The 14,236-nt window shown below is 35.6% G+C and overlaps 3 protein-coding genes across 5 annotated transcripts; 1 reads left to right on the forward strand and 2 right to left on the reverse strand.

The window, feature by feature from the left end:
* Window positions 1-863: 863 nt before the first annotated feature.
* On the reverse strand, window positions 864-6,136 carry LOC107787321 (putative pentatricopeptide repeat-containing protein At1g17630). 2 transcript variants are annotated; one of them, XM_016608869.2, is made up of 4 exons: window positions 3,659-6,136; window positions 3,180-3,279; window positions 2,472-2,706; window positions 864-1,316 (listed from the first exon to the last, which is right to left on the reverse strand). In XM_016608869.2, the coding sequence occupies exon 1, from the start codon at window positions 6,013-6,015 to the stop codon at window positions 3,841-3,843; it is 2,175 nt and encodes a 724-aa protein (XP_016464355.2). In that variant the 5' UTR covers window positions 6,016-6,136; the 3' UTR covers window positions 864-1,316; window positions 2,472-2,706; window positions 3,180-3,279; window positions 3,659-3,840. The 2 variants fall into 2 exon arrangements, with proteins under 2 accessions (XP_016464355.2, XP_075075019.1); XM_075218918.1 differs by having other exon boundaries at window positions 864-1,407.
* Window positions 888-2,496, forward strand: LOC107787322 (uncharacterized). The gene is made up of 2 exons (XM_016608871.2): window positions 888-1,831; window positions 2,375-2,496. The coding sequence occupies exons 1-2, from the start codon at window positions 888-890 to the stop codon at window positions 2,415-2,417; spliced, it is 987 nt and encodes a 328-aa protein (XP_016464357.1). The 3' UTR covers window positions 2,418-2,496.
* A 985-nt stretch (window positions 6,137-7,121) lies between the features above and the next one.
* On the reverse strand, window positions 7,122-14,009 carry LOC107787320 (protein HOTHEAD). 2 transcript variants are annotated; one of them, XM_016608868.2, is made up of 6 exons: window positions 13,691-14,009; window positions 12,400-12,787; window positions 9,017-9,327; window positions 8,528-8,913; window positions 7,653-8,221; window positions 7,122-7,579 (listed from the first exon to the last, which is right to left on the reverse strand). In XM_016608868.2, the coding sequence occupies exons 1-6, from the start codon at window positions 13,779-13,781 to the stop codon at window positions 7,525-7,527; spliced, it is 1,800 nt and encodes a 599-aa protein (XP_016464354.2). In that variant the 5' UTR covers window positions 13,782-14,009; the 3' UTR covers window positions 7,122-7,524. The 2 variants fall into 2 exon arrangements, with proteins under 2 accessions (XP_016464354.2, XP_016464352.2); XM_016608866.2 differs by having other exon boundaries at window positions 12,400-12,790; window positions 13,691-13,988.
* Window positions 14,010-14,236: the final 227 nt, after the last annotated feature.

Below are 14,236 nucleotides of genomic sequence, written 5' to 3' on the forward strand. Positions count from 1 at the left end.
TTTTGTTAGTTTTAACTACTTCGACTATCTCTCATGAATATAACTAGTTTAAGCATCAAAACAAAAGTTTTACCAATGATAAGGTAGGAACGTTTATTGTTTCTTGAGCGTTTAGTAGTCAATGAATATTCTTTTTAACTAATCAAGATAGCTCCAGTTTAGATAACAACTATCAAAAGGAAATAATTGAAATGAAGTATAACCAACTCTTTTAATTAAAAAAGACTAACTTCATATGCATATAAAGACTGGAATTTGGTGGTGGGGGGGGGGGGGGAGGCAATTTTTACATCAATGTAATATGAATTTTTTCCTTTCAAAGTTGAAGAAGAAATGAGCATAGTCATCTAACCTTCAATAAAGCCACACATAACTTCACGGTGTTAAGAGAAAATTCTACTTGTGAATATTGTTTATTAGAATTAGGGTATTATATGCATATTTAATAAAAATAGGGACAAAAAATTACATGACCTCAGGTACCATAATAAATTGCTCTTGGAAGTCGGAAGAAATATCTATTATATAGATATTCACATTTCCACTTATACACTATATATAATAGAGTCACCTGATATAATTTCACTTAGTTTTTTTCTTCATTTTGTTAATTAAGAAAAAACCACAACCACTTTAACCTTTCATTATTTATCAAAGCATTTTAACCATTATTAAAGGATACTAAATTACAATATCGTGTTTGTTTATGTCAGTATAAAGAAGCATTGTGAGCCTCTCATTTGGTGTAAGTTGGTTACATTAGCAAGGAGAAAAGAAGGGAGGAACTCAAATGAAAGCTCTCTATCTAATCCTCTTTCTCCATCCCCGCCGGAGACGCAGCACAAATCTCCCTGCAAAACAAATCAATAACTTATAATAATTACAAAATGCAGAATCAAATTACCACCATTAGCACCTCCATTCCTAATCACCACCACACTACTCATACAACATTCGCCACTGCTAATAATCTCAATCATAACTATAGTACTAAGCGCGTAAACAATAACAACAACAACAACAACAACAATAACAAGAACGTTCTTCTTCGTGTCAACGGTACAGGCCAAGCTTGTGCTGCATGCAAATATCAACGTCGGAAGTGTGCCCCTGACTGCGTTCTTGCCCCTTACTTTCCTCATGATCGCCAACGCCAATTCCTCAACGCGCATAAATTGTTTGGGGTCAGCAACATTACCAAGATTATTCGACACTTAGATCAACCTCTAAAAGACGAAGCCATGCGCACCATCATCTTCCAATCTGACGTTCGTGCCAATGACCCTGTTGGTGGTTGTTATCGTATCATCCGAGACCTGCAACGCCACATTGATTATTGCAAGGCGGAGTTAGATATCGTTCTTCATCAACTCGCTTACTGCAGAGCACAGGCTGTTGCTGCTGCTGCTGCTGCCTCAGAACAACAGATATTAGCAGATCATCATGCAACGGAGGAATCATTCAATGAAAATAATTGTGATGGCGTTGTGAATCAGGCAGATCCTTTGGTGAATAATAATGCATCTTCATATGATCAACAGACTATAGACTACCATCCTCATAGTTATTACAATCATACTAGTTGTCAGCAAGGTGAAGATGATCAGCAATATGATGAAATTCAAGATGGCCAATTAGATTTAGCAGATATTAACTTCCCTTGGAGCTTGCATGAACAAGAATCCACGTCTACATCGACACCTAATTCTTTGATGAAGCAACTTTCTGTTCATGAACAATGTGACAATATCAAGCCGATTCTGGAGGGAATTACAGGTTTTGGAGAAGAAGGCCTAAGTTTCGAACATGACCAAGCCTTTGATCAACACAGGTTAGTAATTACATGCACCTTGTTTTTTCATTTTTTCCCCTTCAGAAGTATGTATGTTGATGTTTCTAAGAACATCTGTGATTTGATTATTTTATCTTGAGTTTAAGCATTTAAAGGAGCTCAAAGATCAAATGATGAATTTGGATAACATAAAAATCGTTGATTTTATTTGTCGGTTATTATAGCTTGATCAGTTTTAGGGAAAAAGAGTAGATTATTATGGTTTTTACTGAATGGATCTTCATGCATTTCTACAGTAGTTTTTGCACATTGTAATATAGTCCACAATATCTAAATGTTATTTACAATTATAGGATCTAGAACGTAAATGCTGATCTCAATTTTTTGTTTGTTAACCATTTTAAACTCAAAACAACTCAACATTTGATCCCTGATTAACCCTAGTGCAGCCATTTAGAAGAAAAGACAATAAAACAAGAGGAGAACAGGGTTATGTCATATTAAGAGTTGCTCTCCTTTATCTTTAATTCTTTCTATATTTGGAACATAATTTTGACACTTGTTCATTGCTCAATAATGAAGCTATTCAACAAGGGAACATAGTCCCATCGAAGGAAGAGGGTGAATCCTTTCCACATGCTCGAAGAACAAGATCTAAAGGTGCTGCTACTCTGTTTACCTTCACAAACTACACTTCGCTGAATTTTTGTAGTAGAGAGATCCGCAAGAGGAAATTTCTTTTGAGTCGACTGACTTCACAATTTTGCCCGAACTCCCAATGTGCAGTGTATATTTTGTTCTTCCTTTCTTTTAAGTGCCAAACAATCAATCGGTATGCAAAACTAGCTACCAATTGGTTTGCAGGGGTCTTCACTCATCGTAAAGTTCATGCAGCTGGAATCCATATGGTTTTACTGAAAAGCAAAGGCTCATAAGTTTAGACATTTAACAATAAATTGGCATTACAAGAGATTAGATTTGCTTATTTACTTCTGATTTCATGAGTCAAATGATAGTGGTGGTGTACATTCACTATTCTGATTCCTTGATACAAAAACTGGAAAAGAAAGGTTGCATGAGTTTAGGCATGTGATGATAAATTCGCAAACCAAGAATTACTTGCAGATAGAATTGAGGTTTCATGAGTCAAATGCTAGTGGTACTGTATATTCACTATTCTGAAGCAACTGCCTTTGATACAAATTTCACATTCTTCCATGTCTGTGAAAAACCGAGGTACAAAGAAGGCCAAGCTTCATCATTTTTCACCATTTCCAGCTCATGAAAAACACCATTCCTTTATATGCAGCTTAAAATAAATGAGACTTCAGTTTCGACACATCCAATTACCAGTTTGTATAAGAAACTAAGAAATCGGTATACTTACAGCAACCATAAATGGCTCTCTGCCAAAGTTTTGCCATTGCTCCTTATAATTTTCCAGTTTCTGCAAGCTCATCAGCTCCTTGCGACATGGCAATTCAAGCCTGAGAAATCAAACAGTAAATAATAAATGTATCTGTTCAATCTAATTAGTCCTTTTTGTAAGGTGGAAAGTTCTTGGAGGGAAGGATGCCGGGGGTCTATTTTGGAAACAGCCTCTCTACCCCAGGGTAGGGGTAAGGTCTGCGTAGACACTACCCTCCCCAGACCCCACTAAGTGGGATTATACTGGGTTGTTGTTGTTGTTGTTGTACTAAAGTACAACCGAACCACATCCATCATGTAGGCTCATCAGATTTGGACCCAAATTATCATGAGCTCATACAGCAGATTAGTGAACATTTATTACTTTAAGACATGTATTGAGACTTCACAATAGCATAAACGAAATTGTAGTAAGAAAAATATATCAAGATGCGACACCTTTTTCCTGGGAAGTGAAATCGTACATACATGAGCAATGAAGCGGCTGCACAGCAAACTCGTATATGGTTGGCCCATGAAATATATAGATACAAAGACGGGAAAGGAGGTCAGCTGTTTAAATAAGTTCTGCAAATGGCTTTGAACGGGTTTTCCAGCATTAAGCATAGACACAGAATTCTTCATGATGCCAAATACAGATAGTCTTCTTGTTCTTCTGCACATTGTAAAGCAGTGCTCTTTTGGGGCATGATTTCTTCCTTAGCCATATGAAGGCTTAGAATATTAAGCATTATATGAACATCTTCCATCCCCGAGTCCATAGGTTGCCCTGCTAAGAACATATAAACCTTCTTTTTCACCTCAATCCAGCTTTGTCCTGGAGCTTTTTTCAAACCCTGTGTCTTTGCTGATATCCTCACATTTGCTGAATCCTTCCACCTTCCATTTCCAGCATATAGATTACAGAGCAACATGTAGCTCCCCGTCATCTCAGACTCGAGGTTGAAAATCTGAGCAGCGGTTTCTTCTGCGACTTCCGTGTTTTTATGCATTTTACAAGAGTTAAGCAGTGCTCCCCAGACACAGGGATTGGGCCTCATTGGCATGTTTTGCACCATTTCACTAGCCCTCTGCAATAGCCCAGCACGGCCAAAAAGATCTACCATACAAGCATAATGCTCCATTTGTGGTTCAATTCCAAACACACGCTTCATCTGATCGAAAACTTTATTCCCCTCGTCAACAAGGCCTGCATGACCACATGCAGAAAGAACTGCAACAAAAGTAACTTCATCTGGCTTCGTTCCAGCATTAATCATCTGTTCAAATGTTTCTAGGGCATTAACACCAAGTCCATGCATTCCAAATCCAGAAATCATTGTGTTCCATGAAATTAAATCTTTTTTTCCTATGCCCTCAAATATTATGTTCCCTTTCTGCAGACTACCACACTTCATGTACATATTAACCAACCCATTCCCCATCAAAGTATTTTTGTCCACTAGAAACCGTACTGAATAACCATGGACTTCCATACCAAGACGGAAGTTTGAAAGCTCTGCACAAACTGATAAAACACTTGAAATTGTAACATCATTGGCCACAACTCTAGCAACTTGCATACGTCGAAAGATTTCTAAAGACTCCTCGTGCCTCTCAGCCATAGCAAAAGCCCCTATAACAGCACTCCAACTTATGACGTTAGGTTTCATCATTGGATCATCTAACTCTTGTAACTGCAAAAATAAAGAATAGGCCTCGTTACATAGCCCTGATTCTGCGTAACAAGATACTAAAGAATTCCAGGTCACTATAGTCTTTAATTGCAATCCAGAGAACAGACATTCAGCCTGTTTCACAGCACCACTTTTCCCATACGTGCACAATAATGAGTTTATCACAATAGAATTATTCTCAAAGCCCCCCTTAATAACATATCCGTGCACTGTCTCACACTTACGAATCGCATCGTCACCAACACAAACTGATATTACAACAGCAAGTGCCTCAGCAGTGGCTTCAACTTCTTTCTTTCTCATCAAAACATAAAGTTTCCACGTATCCTCGTGACGTCTACACCTAGCAAAACTAGATAATAAGGACGTCCAAGTCACAGAATTTGGTACAAATCCCTCAAGTTCCATCTGTAAAAACGTCTCGTATGCAGCATCACAGTCAAAGTTCTGCGCAAAACCCGAAACAATAATGTTCCATGATATTTGAGTTCTCACGGTCATTCTATCAAGCACTTTATGTGCAATTTCCATTCGCCCAATTTTCCCATACATGTTCATCAATTCATTTCCAACATGAAGATGATCTCGAAAACCCATTTGTACAACATGACAATGCACTATGCTACACAGATTATAGTCACCCAACATACCACATGCCTTTATAATTAAAGGAAAACCAAACCCATCAGCCAAACTTCCAAATTCACGCATTTTAATATAAAGCTTTACAGCCTCTTCACATTTTCCATGAGAAACGTTAGCCCTCAAGATCGAATTCCACAAAAATAAATTCGAGAAGCACTCATTTGGGCAGGTTTCAAATACTTTTTGGGCTTCATTAAGAAGCTCAAATTTAGCGTAAACGGATATAAGTCTGGCAGCTACAAAAGAAGAGTTTGACGAACCAATACTTATGAACTTTGCATGAATTTGCTTCAGTTGTTTAAGATTATAAAGGCTACATTGTTGAAGTAGATGGTCCAACAAGTCAAGCTGATGATTTTGGGTGTTGTGAGATTGATTGGCTGAAGAAAGAGAATGAAAATGGTTGAAAATTGTAGGGGAAACTGAAAATGGAGGGAGGGAAGTGAGGCGCCTTGGCCAACGGCAGTGGAGCATATCCTCCTCGTAGAAAAATTGTTTCTTTATAGAGAATACACACTATTATATATGTACAGCAGCTTGTGCAATGGCTAAATTGGACGAAAAATTATTCAATGTGATCGACCGTGTATTCTTTTGTTGTGACTTCAATTTTGGATTCGGAGGCATAACTTGCTGGGGTGTTCATAAAAACCCGAAAAATCGAACCAAACCGAAAATCAAACCAAACCGACCAAAAAAATCGATACTTTTGGTTTGGTTTTGGTTTTGAATTTTAAAAACCGATCAAATTTGGTTTGGCTTTGGTTTTAATCAAAAAATAAGCGGAAAAAAACCGAACCAAACCGACTATAGGAGTAGCTATTTCAAATTTATTATTACACCTATATATATATGTATATTTTTATACAAAGTTTTAAAATTTTTATGGTGAATGTTAATCGTTTGCACTTTTAGTACACTTCTTTACCTTTATATTCTAGTTTGATTGGTAGTTTTCTTTTGTTAAGTGTAAGAATCCATTTCATGTTTAAAAAAATATATTTTTATTTGAGTCCTTAAATTATTCATCACTATTTGATTCCATTATCATCAATGTATTTTAATGAATAATAGATTTCTCAAAGGGCAATTGATTTGATAGTGTTACGTTGAAAATATGGTCGTCGAAATATGTGTTTGGTAGTGTATGTCTTATATTTAAGAAAAAAACAATAAATAACCGAAAAAACCGACAAAACCCGACATAAATCGAGAAAAAACCGACTTAATTGGTTTGGTTTGGTTCTAATATTTGAAAAACCGACTTACTTGGTTTGGTTTCTTTTTAGGGAAAAACCGATCCAAACCAAACCATGAACACCCCTAATAACTTGTATCCATGCATTTCATATTCGCCCAGAGTTCGCTTCCAGAAATATAGCCGTTCCTTCTCCTTCACGTCAATCCCACGAGCCTCTTATCCATTTTCATTGAACGGCGGCCGGCGGGGGAACAAATCTAACTAGAAAAACTCACATTGGACTTATGGATATATTTTACAAATTGAATCAAATTCAAGAAACAAGCTTTACGCCTTTACCTTAAAAGGAAGCAAAAAGATGACATTCAGAGAGGTGAAGTTTAGAGTACAGATGCCTATTATATAACAAGCACTTCATATACATTATCTATGGTGGGCACACACAAAAATAAATAAAAAACTTACTCGCATCCTGCGTTTACATAAATGACATTTGTCTTTCATGTACGCTCAATAATCATGGTTAATTAATGTATATAATCACCTCAATCTACCATTTAACCAGGATAAACTAATGTAGTTACACCGGGTATGAGTAAGTTTTTTCATTCTATGTAGCCTTCTTCTTTATGACAAGCCAAACTATACAGACTCCACATAAATGTTTGCCAAAGAATTAAAATGACAAAACTTGTACTTATGTCAAAAGAACCACTTCAGCCACCTACTATCACTCAGTTGTCCACAGCCAAAAGAAACTAAGAAATGGATTTATAGGGTCTTTATAAACCAGCTGCTCTTCCTAATCTTTCTCTTAAAATCTGTACTCCCATATACCTGCATCAAAGAAATCAATTAGTCCAATGAACTAGCCATTCCTCTACAGGAAACTTGTAAAGTATGATTTTACCTGCCCATCATCATAAGTGTGGCTTGAGGATTGGTGCCTGGCGACTCAGTGAATGTCGAACCATCAATTACACGGAGCCTGTGGACATTAATAACCTTGTAATCAGAGGTTACCACCTTGCCGACATGGCAACCCCCGTGATAATGCCATATTGTGATCACAGTGTCTTTGCAGAACTGTTCAAGTGACTCTGTATCATTAGTGTTTTTCGGTATAAGATTAATATTAGCTTGGACACTCATGTTGAGCAACTTGTCCAATGTCTCCTTGTCGCATTGTGTGTAGTTGGTGAAATGTTTTGACTTCACAAGCTTCTCCATAATGCGTATGCCATTTACACATCGCTTTAGATCGCATGGATGGCTGAAGTAGTTGAAGGTGACAGAAGGAATGTCATCAATGTTGTTACTCTTTAGGCTAATCTTCCCTGTTGATAAAGGTGTAGCTATCTTTGCTAATATGAAACCTCCTCTGAATGCTTCTTGTGGAACATTTTTCTTGTTTCTTTTGTACACTTCAATCGCTTCTTGTGCTCTCTGCTTCGGAGGAACGGTGGAGAGTTGCCCTATCTGGTTATTCCAAAACGTGCAACGTATGTCAGAAAAAGGATTGAAGGCCCTAGCGCCTTCTATTATGAAGTCGCAAGGAGTTTTAAAGGTATATTCTATGCCTAATAAGCCAAGTTCTGGCTCCTGCCACTATAAGTTGTCAGCTTGTTTTAGTATGTAAACTAATGACTAATGAGGATGTCTCTAGCAAGACAAGAACTGATTGCAGGTATTAGGCGTTCCTTAACCAGCGATATATATATATAAGCTCAAGATAAAAGTTACTCTAACTTTAACTTGAAAGAAGTTGGAAGTTTTATGACTAACCTCAGCTGAAACGACACCATGATTGCAATGAATGCTGTCTTCGGTTTGTCCATATCCACTACTAGCTTCAATATAGACCCCCATCTTGGTAATTCCTACCGTCTGGATCAGCGACTGCTCAACAGGCCTATTTGTGGGAACAAATATGGTGTTTAAGGGGTTGTCTGACATGCCTTTACCTACGAATTTATTGTCAAGTACCACCGGGATGTTCAATTTTTCCAATTCTTTCTTTGGTCCTATTCCACTGAGCATCAGAATTTGAGGGCTTCCAATTGCACCAGATGACACTATAATTTCACTTCCTCTTCTCTTTGAAAGAAATGCCTTGTGGGTGTTCCCATTTTCATCTTTGAAGATGACTCCTACTGCTCTTGGCTTCTTTCCTACACAATTTTATTATCATCATCTCATTGAAGACTGATTTTTACTAGTACTAGTTTACTATATCTTGGACTAAATATATTAGATTAATTTGACATGTAATACCTGATGTGTCAAACTCAATCTTTTGAACTGTTGCATGGACCAAAACATGAAGCTTCTCAGGGTTAGCTGAGGCGAGTAGTTCAGCTGCAGATTTACGACGACCAATTCTGTCGAAAATGGTTCCTCCAAATTTGGTTCCATATACATGATCATACGTAAATCCATTAAAAGGTGAGATACCAACTTCTAAAAGACCGTCCCTTACAGCTCTTTGCCATGGTGCCAAGTTTGGTTTATGAACAATTTGCTTCTCAATCCAAGGGTATGATTCATTCACCAGTGTAGAATCCCACCCTGCTTTCTTGATATAACTACAAGTTCAAAGGATCATAGCATGATCAATACATCAATCAAAAGCTGGAATTTTCTAGTCAGACGTAGGCCACGGCCACGCAAGCCATATTCCAGTAAAGATTTATCTTATATTCGGTGACAATGTAAATGAAAATATTTACGCAATAATCAATAGAACTTAACCTACTGTAGAATGTTACTGTCATATTTTTTCAAATTACAATAGACCTTTGTGGTCCGGCCCTTCCCCGGACCCTGTGCATAACGGGAGCTTAGTGCTCTGTGCTACCCTTTTTATATTTTTCAGGTTACTATACTTACTTTTAAAATACCTCTAAGGTGATCTAATAGTGTAAAAGAAAGAGTGTACAGAGGTTAAACTCTTAAAATTACAAATTACTACAAAGTTTACATGCATGTTAGGAGAAGAAAAGTCATTAATTACTTATGTACCTACATTTCTGTTTCATATATTTATTTCAACAACGAGTCTTCTGGAAACAGCCTTTCTACCCTTTTCGGGATAGGGGTAAAGTCTGCGTACACTCTACTCTCCCAAGACCCCACTAATGGGATTTTACTAGGTAAGTTGTTGTTGTTGTATATTTATTTCAACAACCATTATGCTAAATAGGACAATGATATAAACTTTAAGCACAATGGCAACTATCATAAAGAGGAAACTTAAATTGTTGGCCTTAAATAGTACTCCCTCCGGTCCAAAATAAGTGATTTTTTGGTATTTTTTTGTGGTCCAAAATAAGTGATTTTTTCAGATTTCAAGAATGAATTAATTATTTTTTCCCTACATTGCCCTTGGAGTAAAAAGTGTTGGAGTATATGTTAAGAGTATTTATGTGAAGAGATAGTAAAGGTTAATATGGCCAATTTCATTGCTAATTAATGTTAAAAGGTGGATTTCTTAATATGTGTGAAAACAACTAAAACATCACTTATTTTGGACCGGAGGGAGTACAGTAAATACAATAAATGAGGATAGAAACCTGGTAGTTGGGGATGTTTTAAGTAGGAAATGGGCTGGATTTGTGGGTATAGATGGCTTTACAACCAACCACATGTCTGATTTGTCTTTAAATTATTGTGCATTTCCTACCAAATCTTTATTTCAAGCTAGGCAAAAAGCACATATTGAATTAAAAACCAAGGACATACACTTCAGCTTCATGTTCAGGAAACAATAAAAGAATTTATAAACATTTTATAATTACTCCCTCCGATCTAAAATAAGTGCCGTCTAAGGTCTTGACACTATCAATTAAAAAAATTATTTAATAATATTAATCATAAGGGTTACTATTTAACTAATTACTCTTTATATGTCTAACGACACTTATTTTAGACCAAACTGGTTTGTCTAAAACGACATTCATTTACTAAAGAGAGTAACATATATCAAGATCAATAAGGGGGTCTAACCATATGAGCATCGCCACAAATTTATTGTCCCTCTTGGCAACTAATCAACTCTGAAAATAAAACAATCCTATTGATTTAGAAAGGTAATGTACGCTGTGGCGGAGACAGAATTTTCTGCTAAGGGGGTTCAAAAAAGAAATAAGTTAAAAAATTAAAAGAAATTGTAGCTAGTGGGAATTGAACCAATAACCTCATAAAAGTTTTGAAACCCCTTAACCACTAAGTTATGCTTTTGAATTGTACTTAGTTAATTCAAAATATAATATATAGAGGTAAAAAATAGAATTCAAGTCCTCCCGCCCCCTAAATCTGCCCCGGGGTGTACGTAGCTAGACTGCCAAAAGACATCAAACAGTCACACACAATGGCTTCACTAAATTGAATCCTAAAGTTTTTTGGTGATTTTAGTGTCTACTTATAGATACTCTTTTAAGATAGAGGCCGAGAGTCTATCGGAAACAGCTTAGCTTTCCCAGATCTCACTTATGGGAAATTACTGGATTTTTTGTTGTTGTTATAAATACTCTTTTACGTGCAGTGATGATGCGAGAGAAATACATCTGCCAAACAATATATTCAATATAATCTCGCAAGAAGGACTGAAGAAGGTAGTGCTTAGATAGAGATGTTGTTTTCGATAGAAAATACCTCTTCCATTTTAGGAATTTGAAGACCATGTGAGGTCTCCCAATGATTTAATTGCATAAAGCAAGGTCAATTAAATATGACTTGAAAAAAATCTAATACCATTGAAAGCTATGAGCTGGTTTAACTTTTCTAGTTGGGAGACATTATTAATTCATTGACCAACCTTCAGTTTGGCTTTTCTTAATTTATTAAAACCTAATAGTATCTTCACCATACAGTAATAGAACTCAAGGATAAAATTTATATTATATTGATAATGTAAAGGACTTTTTACGTAATTGGACTTTTAGATTATTCAATTAGAATAATAACAAGAAATTACCTCTATCTCAATTTATATAACACTCTTTCATTTTTAATCTATCCCAACAAATAAAATAAAAATTACATGTTTCTATATTTAAAAATGATTTACCTTTAAACTTTCTGTTTTATTCTTAATGAAATAATTTATAGTGGCATAAATTACTAAGGTTTGTTTTAGATCACAAGATTTAAAATTTTTTCTTTAGTTGTTACACTTCCTATCCATCAAACACTGTCACTTAAATTAAATTCGGAAAGAGAGAGTACATGTAAATGATGTAAAAACACACACACACACACACAATAACTAGAAGCGAATTCATGATTTAAATTTTATGGGTTCAACTTTTAATGATTTTAGCATTGAACCCATTATATTTTTAAAATTATGGGTTCATATCTATTATTTTAACAATTTTATTGAATTTTTACATATAAATTTTTACTTTGCGTCGGAAGTTATGAATTCAACTGAACCCGTTGATAACATACTACATCCATCCCTGACCGTAATTAGTACATATAAGTTAGATTCAAACTCAAAGCCGAGAGAACATAACGTTAAAAAAGAACAGCCCGGTGCATAAGGTATCCGCATTCACAACGGGTCCGAGGAGCGGCCGCACCCCGCAACATTAGCAACAAGAAATGTACATATGAAGGACGCAAGCAGATCAGATGAGAGTTAAATTACAAACCTTGAGCTAGCACGACTGTAGAAACCAGCATTGATGCAACTGCCTCCGCCCAAGATTTTAGCTCTTGAATTAAAGACTCCATCAGTTGAGACAAAAATTTGGGAAGCAGAAGATGGTGAAGTGTCAGCCAAAGAGATATGAAAGTTTTGCATGAATGACACATTTACATTTGCAAATGGAACTCCTCCTCTTTCCAGTAATAATACACTGAATTTCTGTGACAAAGTTGCTGCCAAAGGACAACCAGCTGTGCCTCCTCCCACTATTATATAGTCATAATAATTTGCCTTTTGGCTCCCAACATTTGATGAAGATGAAGATGATGATGAGAATGAGCTTGCAGCTTTTATAAATGGATATCTATCTTTCCATGATTCCCATTTTCTTGCTGCTTTACACAAAATTAAAGACTCCCACTGTTAGAAATTATAAAGTGTAGGATTTAATGATAGTATAATAAATATTACACTATCAGTATATTTTAACATGTTATATCAAGTAACTTGCGTATCGTATTTTCTCGTGTTACTAATCTCACTTTTTTATATGGTCAGTCGCGTATAGTTATATTTTAGATGACCTGTAAAAATTATTGCAGGTGATCTGATAGTATAAAAATTACTTTATATTGTTGGTTAATTAGCTCTGAAAAATCTAATCCAGTTCTAGTTATTAGCTACTTACTCTTTTTTTTTTTTTTTTTTTTTGCCTTTTTCCTTATTTTATTTTTATTTTCTGAATTCTAGCATCTGACTGCAACTAGGACTGATTGTGATAAAAAGGCATACCTGCAGTAAATGTGTACGCTCAATAAACAAGAAAACAGAAGTTACTGCTCCGTTCCACTGAACCTACTTCTTTTTTGGTGCGTTCCAAAAAAAATAATTTTTTCTAAATTTGAAAACAATTTAGCTTAAACTTCCAATTCTACCCTTAATGAGAAGCTTTTATAACCACACAAATACGCTTAAATTTACTAACACAAATACTCTTAATGAGAAGCTTCTACCCTTAATGAGAAGCTCTATTTTAACTTGTTTAGGATCATAAATTCCAAAAGTCTTCGTTTTTTCTTAAACTTCGTGCTCAATCAAACAGGTTCACGTAAATTTAAGCGGAAAAAGAAATGTTTAGGACAAAACATGAACATTTAGCCCATCAAGAAACAAGAAAAAGAAATTGAGAGCAAAACTTTCACTCTTCCTCTTTCATTTCTTTCTGTTTTCACCAGAATTATATTCCAATATAGTGAAAAGTAAGTGTAGAGAAATACTGAAAGCAAAATTAGTACCTTGAGTAAGACTGAGAGAGGAGTTAAAGTTGAGCCATAGAAGTATTAAGGGAAGAAGGAGCTTCACAATCACAGGACCAACCACAGCCATTGAGCTCAGACACAAACCAAAGAGGTAAAAAAAAAAAATTACTAAAAGAAACTCACAGCAGGAGAACTGAATTCTTCCACCTCAAACTACTAGCTCAGTTTGATGTGGCTTTCTTTGGTTGGCCTTGTTCTTTGTGCATCTATAGAGTACTATATATTATGTATATATAGAACTATCTACATATATATACTTGCATTTGATTCGCTTAAATCTTATAGAATTCCGCAACTACTACATTAATTGTTAGTAAAAAATTAGGACATGATATGGAGCATAAAATTTTTAGTAGTACACTAATTTAAGCTATATACACTAGGGTGGGCATATTTCGGTCGGAACCGAATAAACGGACCGAATCGAAATTTTTTTTATTTCGATTTCGATTATTTGGTTTGTTCGATTTCGGTTTAAAGTTTTAAATCAATTTTTTGGTTCGATTTTCGGTTATTAAGTTA

The sequence above is a fragment of the Nicotiana tabacum genome, chromosome 8 (assembly GCF_000715075.1).
Source record: "Nicotiana tabacum cultivar K326 chromosome 8, ASM71507v2, whole genome shotgun sequence".
In the NCBI taxonomy this organism is placed as follows: Eukaryota; Viridiplantae; Streptophyta; class Magnoliopsida; order Solanales; family Solanaceae; genus Nicotiana; species Nicotiana tabacum.